The sequence below is a fragment of the Tiliqua scincoides genome, chromosome 13 (genome assembly GCF_035046505.1).
Source record: "Tiliqua scincoides isolate rTilSci1 chromosome 13, rTilSci1.hap2, whole genome shotgun sequence".
Taxonomy (NCBI): Eukaryota; Metazoa; Chordata; class Lepidosauria; order Squamata; family Scincidae; genus Tiliqua; species Tiliqua scincoides.
In genome coordinates, this window is record NC_089833.1 from 7,314,678 (window position 1) to 7,328,220 (window position 13,543).

The following is a 13,543-nucleotide window of genomic DNA, read 5'->3' on the forward strand; positions in this document are numbered from 1 at the left end:
GTGGTGCTGGCGTCTAGCCGGGACGCCTTTAAAAGGGGATTGGACAAGTTTCTGGAGGAAAAATCCATTACGGGGTACAAGCCATGATGTGTATGCGCAATCTCCTGATTTTAGAAATGGGCTATGTCAGATGCAAGGGAGGGCACCAGGATGAGGTCTCTTGTTATCTGGTGTGCGCCCTGGGGCATTTGGTGGGCTGCTGTGAGACACAGGAAGCTGGACTAGATGGGCCTATGGCCTGATCCAGCGGGGCTGTTCTTGTGTTCTTAACTACAATTCCCAGGAGGCCTTGCAGGTCTCTCGTTATCTGGTGTGCTCCCTGGGGCATTTGGTGGGCCGCTGTGAGATACAAGAAGCTGAACTAGATGGGCCTATGGCCTGATCCAGTGGGGCCGTTCTTATGTTCTTATGTGCCATACTGGTTTTGCCTTGAAGAAATTTTTATCACTTTAATGGAGCTTGGAATTGACCAACACACAAATTAATTCTTTTATTTACTTTATTTATACCCTGCCTTTCTCCCCAAAGGGACCCAAAGTGGCTTACAACAATGATTAAAAACATAATTTAAAAAAAACAAGATAAAACATAATAATAAACAGTGTTCTTAAGTGTTGTCTTGGATTCTAACAAGGCAGCAACACACATTACTTGATGGCCTGTGCCCAAAGTTGTCACACTTACAAAGGCTTCTCTCTGAAAGGCACATTTGCTTTTTGCCCGCAGGGCAGTGACAGCACCCTTCTTGCTTATCCTTTTAGAGTTTCCTTTCTACCCCATAGCGTAGACCCAAATCCACTCACCAAAAAGAAACCAGGCATTCGGAGAACGGCGGTTGTGGACGTGGTGGCGTCCCTTAACTTCTCGTCCTCTTGTCTTTGACAGGCAAATGAGGTGACCGACAGCGCATACATGGGCTCAGAGAGCACGTACAGTGAGTGTGAGACATTCACGGATGAGGACACCAGCACGCTGGTCCATCACGAGATGCACGACGAAGTCGAAACGGACAGCGCTATTGATTCTGCTGTGCACTCGGAGTTCACAGACCCCATCGAGGAGCCGGAGAGTGGGTAGGTGTTTGTTGCAATCGGTGGCTTAAGTACGGGGGAAGGACTTGGACTTCAGTCATGACTGGGGCAACTGGCTTCCTTGGCAAAACACAGAGAAGGACTAAGTTACACCACCACCACTTCTCCTGGCTGCTGCTGTTCCAGCTGTAGCTAGCTTGGGAATGGGTGTGTATTTCAGTTTCAGAGCTCATAATTTGCATGCAGGAAGTCCCAGGTTGAATGTTTTTTATTTGAAAGATTTGCATATTGCCTTTCTGAAGCTGATTCAGTGTACTGTGCAATCAAGAGATTAAAACTAGCATCTCTAGGTAGGGCTATTGAGAAGGGGGGGGGGGGCTCTTTCTGAAATCCTGAAGAACTGCTGCCAGTCAATGTCTAGGATAAGCTGGACTTAATGGTCTGACTCAGTAGGACGCAGTGCCTTATATTTATCTATATCTCTATGGTGGGGTGTCTGCTTTGCAGGCAGAACGTCCCAGGTTCAATCCCTGCATCTCCAACAGAGTCTCCTATGGTCTCCCTTAGTAACAAGGGGCTTTGTATGAGCCTTAAACTGAGGGCAATTAAGCTGCCCATCTCAGTTTAGAGAGATGTTGTCTGCATAGCCCAAATGTTCCTGGCCAATGCCCTTCTTTTCTGGAGCCAAATGTGGTCAGTAGGCTGTATTGGGTTAGAGCAGTGGTTCCCAAACCTTTTAGCACCGGGACCCACTTTTTACAATGACACTCTGTCAGGACCCACCTACCTTTACGAGACTTTAAAAAAGAGATCTAGAAAGAAATAATGTTTTTATTTAAAAGTACTAATAACCAGAAAAAATGCTCAAACATTTTATCTCCCTTTGTTTTCAAAAGCTTGCAAATTGCAGAAGCTGAGATCTTTGCAAGGCAATTAGCAGCTTTCTGATTTTTGAATAGCTTCAGGGCTTGAGGCACTTACAGACCAATCCTGTCCACAGTTTTCTGGGAGTTGGCATCCTTCAGTCTCGGAAGACTATGGTATCGTGCTCTGAATGGTGGTTCTGGAACAGAGTGTCCTCTCCAGTGTGTGGAGCCTGGGTAAAGTAGATATGGAGGATAGACTGTTACCCATGCAGCAAATCCCCTCTCTCCACGTCGCTGAAATTGTCCAATGGAAAGGCAGAAGCCAGTAGAATTGGTTCCAGCGGCGTCGCAGGAGTTGCCAGAGCGTGACTGTATACAGCTGCGAACTGCCTCAGGGACTCCGGCTCCGGATTTTGCCTCATGGTTGGCTCTTGAAGCCTTTTCCATAACTGGATGTAACCACAAGGCAGTGGAGGTTTGGGATCAGAGTTTTCCTTCTCTCAGAAGAGCTGCCTTCCCAGGCTAAAGAGTCCCATCTACCAGGTGGCTGTTTAGTCGCCTTTTACGACAAGTACAGCCAAACTGAGGGCCTATTCTTATCCCCAGCCCCCAGGGATTACCCATAGGCAGTAAGCCCCATTGATTGCAATGGAACTTACTTCTGAGTAGACATGCATAGGATTGGGCTCTTAATTATCTGATCTTTCCCTCACCAGTGTTATCATTGAAGACTCTACTTGGGGATTTGCGACCCACCAAAAATCAAGTCATGACCCACCAGTGGATCCCAACGCACAGTTTGGGAACTACTGGTTAGAGTAGGGGTGCCGAAACCCCGGCCCTGAGGCCACATGCGGCCCTCGAGGCCTCTCAAAGTGGCCCTCAGGGAGCCCCCAGTCTCCAATGAGCCTCTGGCCCTCTGGAGATTTGTTGGAGGCCACACTGGCCCAGCGCAACTGCTCTCAGCGTGAGGGCGACTGTTTGACCTTCACGTGAGATGTGGGATGAGGGCTCCCTCCACTGCTTGCTCTTTCACGTCTGTGATGCAGCAGCGGCAGCAAAGGAAAGGCCAGCCTTGCTTTGTGCAAGGCCTTTTATAGGCCTTGAGCTATTGCAAGACCTTCATTCATTCATATAAGTTCCACCTCTAGTATATTCAGGCTGATTGTCAGTCCAAAATCTTGGCAGGCCTTGCTAAAACGATCCATGAGCTTCTGGAGATCTTTGGCAGAGTGGGTAGTGACAGCTGCATCGTCGGCAAAGAGGAAGTCACGCACACATTTCAGCTGGACTTTGGATTTTGCTCTCAGTCTGGAGAGGTTGAAGAGCTTTCCGTCTGATCTGGTCCGGAGATAGATGCATGGTTCAGGATGTGGACTCACCTCCCTGCATTACAATCTCTGAGCATGAACTGGAGGTTGTCCATGACTTTGTGTACCTTGGCTCAACGATCTCCGACACTCATTCTCTCGATACCGAGCTAAACAAGCGCATTGGTAAAGCAGCTACCACGTTTTCCAGACTCACAAAGAGAGTCTGGTCCAACAAGAAGCTGACGGAACATACCAAGATCCAGGTCTACAGAGCTTGCGTCCTGAGTACACTTCTGTACTGCAGCGAGTCATGGACTCTTCGCTCACAACAGGAGAGGAAACTGAGCGCTTTCCACATGCACTGCCTCCGACGCATCCTCGGCATCACCTGGCAGGACAAAGTTCCAAACAACACAGTCCTGGAACGTGCTGGAATCCCTAGCATGTATTCACTGCTGAAACAGAGACGCCTGCGTTGGCTTGGTCATGTTGTGAGAATGGATGATGGCCGGATCCCAAAGGATCTCCTCTATGGAGAACTCGTGCAAGGAAAGCGCCCTACAGGTAGACCACAGCTGCGATACAAGGACATCTGCAAGAGGGATCTGAAGGCCTTAGGGATGGACCTCAACAAGTGGGAAACCCTGGCCTCTGAGCGGCCCGCTTGGAGGCAGGTTGTGCAGCATGGCCTTTCCCAGTTTGAAGAGACACTTTGCCAACAGTCTGAGGCTAAGAGGCAAAGAAGGAAGGCCCATAGCCAGGGAGACAGACCAGGGACAGACTGCACTTGCTCCCGGTGTGGAAGGGATTGTCACTCCCGGATTGGCCTTTTCAGCCACACTAGACGCTGTGCCAGAACCACCTTTCAGAGCGCGATACCATAGTCTTTCGAGACTGAAGGTTGCCAATACTCTAGTATATTAATTTATGTAAACTTATGTAAATTTATTCAAATTTTAAATGTAAATTCTTTTTTCCCCCGGCCCTCGACACAGTGTCAGAGAGATGATGCAGCCCTCCTGCCAAAAACTTTGGACACCCCTGAGTTGTTGTTGTTGTTGTTGTTAACAACAGTATTTATATACCGCTTTTCAACAAAAAGTTTTTCACAAGTTAGAGGCTTGTGCTTTTACATGAGGGGATGAGGGTGCCACTGAGGTGGAAAATCCAAGACATCCAGGTTATCATGAGCTCTCTTGGTTGTACTGGAAGGGAGAGGAGCTGGGAATGAGCTAACCCAGGTTGGCGCTTGGAAGGCTCGGTTTGCACTCTGGGGCTGAAAGAGTGCCTTGCTGAGGATTAAGAGGCGGCTGCAATTAGCTGGTTTTTCTTTGCTTGTCGGTTGCTAACCCTCAGTCTGTAATCGGCTTCTGAGCTACAAGGCTGTTGCAGTCCTTGCATCCGAGGAGAGAGCTGGTCAGCATGCCGGCCTGTGTCCGTCCTACCCAGCCGCCTGGGAATATGGCTCAGTGTCTTGGACGTGATTGCCTGTAGGTACAAATGTCTTTCCTGGGGGGGGGGTGCCTGTGGAGTGAGGGCCACTGCTGTCTGTGGGCTTCCTTTCGAAGGGAGCAGAGAAAAAAATGGCTTTATGCAAGGGCTGTGGGGGTGAGGAAAGGTCAGGTGAGCATTGAGTTAGGAAGCCTTGTTGATAATGTTCGTGGATAGCTTCAGCAGACATGGACTAGGATGGGAAACAAGAGCATCTAATGACAGCTGCCTGTATTTCTGTGTAGGTAATGGCTGACCAAAATTATTTGAAGTGTGGGAGAAAAAAAGAGGTTGGGTCCTCTCTCTCTCCCCCCCCCCCGACACTATGCAGAAAGCAGGTCTGGGCTCAGTACAGATCTGGTCTGTAAGCATTGGAAAGCACCCAGTGATGCTTCCTGGTTGGAGTACAGTGATGCCTCGCAAGACGAAATTAATTTGTTCCGCGAGTCGTTTCGTATTGCGAAAATTTCGTCTTGCGAAGCGCGGTTTCCCATAGGAATGCACTGAAATTTAATTAATGCGTTCCTATGGGCAAAAAAAGTCAGAACAAAGTCAAATTTGGTTTACAAAGTGTTTATTAAGTGTTCTTTAAAGGCATACATACTGTACAGAGGATTTCAAAAATTTCAAGCACAAAACTTCAATGCATCCTGGGTATTAACGGTTGTGCGATTTAAAACAAACCAAAACAAAAAAAAAATGCAAAAAAATTCATCTTGCGAAGCACGGCATAGAAAAATTCGTCTTGCGAGTCACCAAAAAAATCGCAAAACGCTTTCGTCTTGCGGGTTTTTCGTTGCGCGAGGCATTCGTCTTGCGAGGCATCACTGTATCTTGGTATAGGAAGAAAGGCCTAAATGGCTCTTATTTGTAAAGTTAATACAGGTTACCACTTCTCAAATTGGATGGATGATCTGTGCCGCTAATGCCTAGCTGGCAGAAAAGAGCAAGAGAACCTTTCCCCAGATGTTCCGATGGGTGAAATTTTGCCTGTTGATCCTGCCTGTTTTGGAGATCTTCGGCCAGGGGGGTGTTTGTTCAGGGATTGGAGCCACCTGCTGTTTGGAGCTGCACAATCCAAGTTTAGTTTTCCCCCTCTGCCAGGAAGCTTGCTTAGTTGCCTTGGGAAAGTTGCCATATTCCAGATGAGTGTGTGTTGTGACAACAATTTGGTGTGGTCCTGAACGTGCGACCCTGTGCTTGCTGCAGGAAGGACGGGTGACGAAGCTGACCAACAGCAAAAAGTTGAAGGTTAAGCTTCTTGCATGAAGATGGTTAGTCCTGGACGGGATGTCCCCTTTCTGCCTTCTTTACAACCATCATGCCTTCCTTTTTCTGCCATTGCTAGGAAAAGCAGAGCTCAACTATGTAATTAAAAACAGTCAAAACCCAAAGAGGAAGACTTGGCTATTGAACTGGCAACTATGGTTCCTGCGTGGATCTTGGGAGAGGTGGAGTCCAGCACACTGGCTTGGACTGCATGGATGGACATTCCCTGGTGGACGGGTGCCTGGAGCCGGACAAACCCCTTTGAAGTCCCCATTTAATTAAAAAGCCTAGTAATTGGGGTACAGCAGGGACAATACTGAGTCCACATTTACAGGGAAATATGGGCATCAGAACCCTTCTGCTTCAGATTACCTCCCCCCACCCAAGAGTTTTTCCCCTTGGCTAAACTCAGAGGCTAGAAAAGCACATCTGCAGGGGAAAACTTATGTGTTGGGGGCGGTGCAGTGCCTTTCACAAGGAAGAATTGGCACCTGCCCTCCTGCTTGTGACCAGAGCCTCCCCTGCAAATACCCCCTTTAACCACCAGGCATCGGTTAGGTATGCTGTGTTTATTGGTGTAACTCTGTTCTGAGGGTTCCTTCCTTCCTAGGAGGTGGGTCATTCTCGGAAGCAGTGAAATGGGGCCTCTTTCATAACTGGCCTTGCTCTGACCTTGTTGGGGATTTGCCGCCTTGAGACGGACGCCTCTCTCCAGGACTTGCCAGTTTATAATATCTGTGTACTTTTCCTGCAACGTTTCCTTCCCCTGGTGGCCTTGCTCTTCCTCTGATCTGCTCCGGTCGCTTTTGCTGATGGCTGGAGAATTGTCTACTTGTAGCCCCCTGGGGGGGGGGAATATATATATATATATATATATATATATATATATATATATATATATATATATATATATATATATATATATATATATATATAATTTTTTTTTTTTTTACAAAGGAGGAATCTTTGCTGAACTGGTTGGTAGTGATGGCATCTTGCCTGGATGCCTTTAAGAGGGGATTGGGCAAATTTCTGGAGGAGAAGTTCATTACGGATTACAAGTCATGGTAGGTATGTGCAAGGTAGATAGGTAAGCTGCCTCTGATTGCCAGATGCAGGGGAGGGCACCAGGACGCAGGTTGTGTCTGTTGTCTAGTGTGATCCCTGAAGCATTTGGTGGGCCACTGTGAGATACAGGAAGCTGGACTAGATGGGCCTTTGACCTGATCCAGCAGTGCTCTTATGTGTGTTCCATTCACCTGTCTGGTTAGTCCAGCTTAGTCTAGTATTTACATCCAATGTTTTTCTGCAAAAAAAAAAAAAAAAAAAAAAAAGTCATCAAAGCAATGGGAACCTTTATAAATTAAAATAGAGTGCAAACACCGTTCAGGTGATGTGGAAGGTTCACCACTGATTTAACCCAGCATTCATGGCCTCTAAAGCTGCCACTGATCCGACGTGTTGCTTGTTAGTACTTGGAATGGCAGACCTTGTAGGTTGCAAATTCAGTCGGTGATGGAGAGAATGCGTACAAGAAACCAAGTAAAATAACACATTAGGTTTGCGCAATAAATTATGAAACTTGCAAATTGCGCTTCCCAGTAACACATGTTGGTTTTTGGACTGGTACGGCCTTGATGAGCTTGCTGTCCTGGTCATGGGGGCGCTTTTCAACATCTCTTCTTGGAAAGCTGAGAGATGTTGGTAATGGGGCCTCCTTCCTCCTGTTTCCGGGAGGATAGCGAGGCCATTCTTTCTGTCAACTCGCCGTATATCTCATACGTAGCCGTAGAATTGCTGATAACTGCAGGTTTCCTGTTTTTTCAAGCCAGGACAGCTCTCGGTGCCACAGTCTCCTGTCTAGTTTGAGGGGCGGATTTTTCTTTACAAATCCGACCCTTTTGAAGAGACAATGACTCTCCCAGTCTAGTTGACCACTCAAAATTGGTGGTCCACCCAAACTTCCTGTGTCCTGGTTTATCCTTGTAGTGGTCCTGGGAGGTGGGCCGCCACCCTCCTTTTCCAGGCAGTGAACCAAAGTAGTGAGATGTAGTCAAGACTTTCCAGTGTCGACTCGTCTGCTGTGAACCTTGGTGGCCTTGGGCAAGTCGTTCCCTCTGAGCCAGTGTGGGGATCATGTTTGTTTATTGTAAGGAGGACACCAAGAGAATAAATGTAGGGGTTTTGGGGGCTCATCTCTGGGCATGACGGAGCTACCTTCTCCCAGGCTTTCCTACCTAGCTCTAGTTCCTGTACGTGGGGTCCTACGCAGCTCTGGGTGGTCCTCTCTGCATTGCGCTGCAGGGGAACGATGTGGGAGGTGTGACCGGTGTGTGGTTCTGTCCCTTGGCTTTCCATAAGTGTGTGGTGACTACCCCTGCCTGCTCTCGCTGTGCCTTGCCCATGACCCTTTCTTTGGCTCTCCATTTCCGTTCGCAGATCGCACCCGCACGACCTGTCCTTGACCTCCGATATAAACAACCATTCCATCGTGACCGTAATTAGCGGAGAAGAGCATTTCGAGGATTACGGCGAAGGGAGCGAGGCGGACCTCTTCTCGGACAGCTTGTGCAACGGAGAAAGCGGCTTCAGCAGCTCGTCTTTCCTCTCCCCCAGGTAATGGCAGGTCCAGGGCGGTGTCTCAGTTGACCTTGGACCCTTTCTCGGTTGGTTTGCCTCTTACGTAGGCCTGTTGCGTGTGCCGCGTTGTCCCCTTGGCCGCTGGGTCGGAGAGTAACTGCAAAAAATCCGCACCCCCAAATCCTGCAAGGACAAGACTTCTCGGTTTACCCTAGCTGGCTTTTGCCTGAGGAGAATGGATGCAGCCGAAGAGTTGCTCCCAAGTGTGTAAGCACCACTTGGACCTTGAGTGAACATTTGACCAAATCTGTCCAGAATCCATCTCATGGTAAGCGGTCGTAAGAGAAGCTCTGGCCCCCCTTCCTGATTGCAGCATAACACACTTCCAGCGGCTTTGCACTAACTTGCAAACTGGATAGCTGATTTCTTCAGCAGACACCCCTCTTTCTTTGGTCATGAATGTTGCTTCTGTCCCACTGCGTAGGTCCTTGTGAAGTGGTCTAGTCAATTTGGTCGGCGTGTCATTGCTCAGAAGTCATTGGGGTGCTTCCAAATTCAGTCTCCTCCTGTTCTGGCAGTGCATGCAGGGGAATTCCAGTGAGCCGTGCGCCGGTAGTGTGGGAGGGATGAGCAATATGGGAACAAGACTCCTGTTCTCTTCCTCTGGAGATCTGCTTCCTGGGTTTTTTGAAAGGGCAAGAAAACACATGTACGGTAGATGGGTCATATTAGCTGGAAAGAATCTAGGTGTTTGCACAGTTCATGTGACCAGAGATGATGACGGGTTTTCTTTTGGCTGTTGGAAATGTTGGTGGCCACCAGGTGCAGAGGGCATCGTGCCCTGATGCTTCCTAATGAGAACAAACCTTCTTCTTCTTCCATTGGGCATGCAATCCATAGGTGGGCATGGCTGTGGTTGTGCTTGGGTTCTGTCAAACCATTGGTCCACTCCTTGGCATGCGTTAGTGGTTCCCAAACATACTGTAGTCATGGCTCCCTTCTTTTTCAGTGGCCTCTTCTTCCTGGCTCTCCAGGGCACCACCATCTTGGATTGCTCCAAGATGGTGGTGCCCAGAAGGACCTGAAGAAAGGCCATTAGGGACATCTGTGGCACCTTGTGAATTTGTTGCAATGCAGTTTGGAAACCACTGGCCTATGCTGTCTGGTAGCAACTCTACAGGTTTCAGATGTGGTTGGTCTTTCCCAGCCTCCCCTGGAGATGCTGCCAGGGGTTGAACCTTGCTTGGACCTTCTGTGTTAGGGACTGGGGCTCTGTTGCTGAACTGTGCCTCCCCCTCCCCCACCAAGTTAGGCATTTCCTGCATACTCAGATGAATGCTTTCCAAGAGTGGTTTAGAAGTTCCCACCTTAGAAACTAGTCCAGTGGTCTTCAACCTTTTTGGTGCCACGACCCCAACATATAACTAAGGTATGAGACTAGGGACCCCACTGTTGATTCCTTCTTGCTCTCAGGACCCTATCTGCCCACCCCTATCCGCTGCCCCCGTAATGTCCTCCCAACACTGTTCAATGTAAACAAATAATTTTATTAGAGAGAACAGAAAAAGTTAGTATGAAGTCTGGCGCTAGTGAAAGCTATTTTAGTACAATTGCTAAGCACCTAATTCATCCCCCTTTACCTGGTGGTGCTCAAGTCCAGTAGTCTTAAACCTTTTTCATTCCTGTAAGTTTCCGTGACTCCACAACTGAGGCTTTGCGACCCCATTGGGGTCTTGACCCCAAGGCTGAAGTACACTGATCTAGCCTGCGTATGGATGATACGACTTGCGGTTTGCCCCCTGAGCAAAAGCAGTTCCCCTTTCCCAATAAAGAGGGGGCACGAAGGCCAATTAGGCTGTAACTGAATGAAATCTGACAATCCGCTCTCCTTGGGGAGCGGCTTATTTTTGCCTTGTCAGTAGGTTGGAAAAGATTTGGGTCGGGTGTTTTAGTAAAGCACCCAGATGTTTGGCCCTGTGGGACTTGCTCCTTCTTTAGGGAGAGTCTAGCCAGCCTTAAGGCAGATGTGTTTGGTTTGGAACAGGCTTTTTAGGGTCACTTTGGTTGTCTTCAGACATTCTGCTGCTTGGCAGAGAATGGAATTTCTCGTCTTGGGTTGGCAACCCCTCTCTTGTGGCATCGCCCTGTAATGGCTGTAGACATGTGGTGCTTCGTTTACAGGGAGATCAGAGGGGAAAAACTAGTGTGTACTCTTGTCAACGTGGCACATGTGTCTAGCTGTCTGTGCTTGCACCAAGACACCAGATGCCCAGATACAGGCACATTAAAATGGTTGCATGGGTGATTTTCAGACCATTTTCACACACTTGTGTTAAGAGATTCTCTATGAACATCCCTAAGAGTTGGGAGAGACCTGTGTCTGTAATTGGCAGAACTGAGGGCCCAAGATGCTCTATTCTTGCTCGGTGGGCTCTTTTAAAAGTTTCAAAGCATCTTTTAGAGGGGTGCCAATAAATGTACTGTGCTCCAGAAGTCATGCTGTGGGTTCAGCTGCAGAGCCTGGCAGCTAATGTGGTTTTCATTGAGAAAAGGACACAACAGGGGAACTGCTGGAAAGCCAAACCTTCCCAAGGCAGGGCGAGATCTTCCTTAGCCCTCTGCAAACTCGCAAAGCATGTGATTTTTGTAAAAAAAACAACAGTGATCAGATATTGGAAGCTGGTAGAAACTCATTCTGAGGCTTCAAATTTTAATACCTTTGTGGTTCAGAGCTGGCAATGGGTGAGTGAGTGCTGGTAAACCTGAAGTGGATGTTTGATGGGGTGCTAGGATGTTCTTTCTGCGTTGGCCAGAGTTCCTGGGAGTCGTGGCCACTGACGCTTTGACGAGGATAGTGACATCAAGTCAGTAGTGACATCCTCGTTTAGTAGCCCCCAAGGAGTGTTGCCTGGGGCTCCACAAGTGGGGAAAACTCTTCTTGTAAGTCTGACTAGGAGCTCAAACTGTCGCTTGGGAGCAAATGTTCATGGGCTCCATTCCTAGAACTTCATTGTTGAGAAGGTGGTATGAGAACATAAGAAGAGCCCCACTGGATCAGGCCATAGGCCCGTCTAGTCCAGCTTCCTGTATCTCACTGGCCTACCGAATGCCCCAGGGAGCACACAAGACGGCAAGAGACCTGTGTCCTAGTGTAAAGGCTGCTGCATCCTGACCTGAGAGTTGGTCTCGATCCTTCTGCGTGATCCTGGCCTTCTTTAGTCAACAGTGGCCTTGTTGTTGCCTACCTTTGATGCTCCCTGGGCTGATGCACTGTGGAAGCAAACTTGCTGGGGGGCAGGGAGGAAGACCCACAGCTGTGATGGTGATCTTGTGTATTTAAAACTCTCTCTTGGTATCGCTGTTCTCTTGCATGTGCAATTTGAGTTTTTCAAAAAGTCCTCCCTGTTGTTTGTGTCTAGATTTTTTTTCTTCTTCACTTCTGCCACACTTCTTGCATGTCTAGAGCACCGGCAACTGTGTTAGTTTCTACCAAACCCCACAGTGTTGCTTAATGTTAAGTTTCCCTTTTCCTCTGGAGCGTTCTTTTCTTTCACTTTTGAGAGAGCTTGCGGTGTTTGGGGCAGGCCCAAGACCTCCCTGCATTCAAACACTATCTCCCCTTACCCAGCAACGCACCAGCCTCTGCTCTTCTTCCCCCAGTTCCCTGGATTTGAAAAAGTGAATGGAGTGGAAGAGAGTGTGGAGGAGGAGAGGAGAGTGGTGGCCTAGAGTGTCAGAATTGCTCCATGCTTCCTGTTCTCCTCTTTTCAAAAAAGAGGGGCAGAGTCAGGACAAACTTTTTGTTTACCACCTAAAGTGGCTACCTTAGTCGGCTCACAGACTGGCGCTATGTAGCCTTCATTTTGAAATTGGTGGTTAGCAAAGGAAAAAAAAAAAGAATTTGTGATAAAGGAAATGTCGAACTTTTGGGCCAGATCGAGCTCCTGTGGCTTGAATAAACTTTCTATTCCCTTTGCTTGTTTCATTTGGTGCTCTTGGTGTCTCCCTTCTAACTGCTCAGCAAACAGTGTGAATAAAGATCATGTGATGGACTCTCGACTGCATTTCCGGGTGTCTGGGGAAGTTTAACCTTTTTCCTGTTGACTCACAACTCTGTTCATTAAACTTCTTGGTTGCAGTTTTTCACTATTAACCTGATTTAAAACTTTGTGGCTTCCAGAAGTTTGGGGTGGGGAGGGGGACTTTGTCTTTGGTGGAAGAAGATGTGACATGCTCACTACTCTGTCAATTGACAATTGATGTTTCCACTGTTTTGAGGGCACCAAAAATGCCAGCCGCAGATCACCTGGGCCCACCAAATCCTATTCCACCTCCCTGGCTTGAAAACCTGACATGGGACTTTTTGGATTTGTGCCAGCCATTTGGCAAGTGCAAATCTGAGTAGTCCTGTTGAGCTGGCTGTGCCCTTACACTCAGTAAGGGGAGAAATATCTTCTTACCTCGAGGAGACCTCCAGCCTGCTCCTTCCCTGTGCTGGATTAAGTTGTCGATCCTTTCCAACTCTGTTCTGTGATTTAGTGGGGAAATAAACTCTTCTTCAGTACACGCTCGGTGGGCTTCCTGGCTTGAAGCACAGCTGCCCTTATTTGTATTTTTTATAAACTGTCTGCTTGACAGCCCAGATCTTCTCATGAACTTCTGGAAGCCACATGTGGAATCGAGACTCGGTCTGTGTGTCCTGGTTGTTTTTTTTTTAAAGAACGCCACTTGTCGCCTCTCCAGCACCAACCCACTTGTCGCGAAACTGCACAGCATAATCGCTGACGAGGCGTTTGAGTTTTACTGTAGTCAGTGCCACAAACAGATCAACCGCCTTGAGGATCTCTCTGCTCGCCTAAGCAATCTTGAGATGAATAGGTAACTAGCTGTCGTGCATGCCGCACCGCCTCTCTTTGAAGCGCACGATTGCTGTGTCACTGGGAAGGAAGGACTCCCCTGGCTGGCCAAATGTGTGCCAAATTTCTCCTCAAAG

The 13,543-nt window shown here is 48.2% G+C and overlaps 1 protein-coding gene across 2 annotated transcripts in view; it reads left to right on the plus strand.

Annotated features, from left to right (window-relative positions):
• The window catches only part of RAB11FIP3 (RAB11 family interacting protein 3), a 95,403-nt gene that overhangs the window by 63,139 nt on the left and 18,721 nt on the right, over nucleotides 1–13,543 (plus strand). The window contains exons 4-6 of one of the 2 annotated variants that reach the window (XM_066640569.1): nucleotides 886–1,073; nucleotides 8,410–8,586; nucleotides 13,294–13,428. In XM_066640569.1, the coding sequence (XP_066496666.1) occupies nucleotides 886–1,073; nucleotides 8,410–8,586; nucleotides 13,294–13,428 (500 nt within the window). Of the gene's footprint in view, nucleotides 1–885; nucleotides 1,074–8,409; nucleotides 8,587–13,293; nucleotides 13,429–13,543 lie in introns of those variants that run through there. The other variant, XM_066640568.1, reaches the window with a different exon arrangement.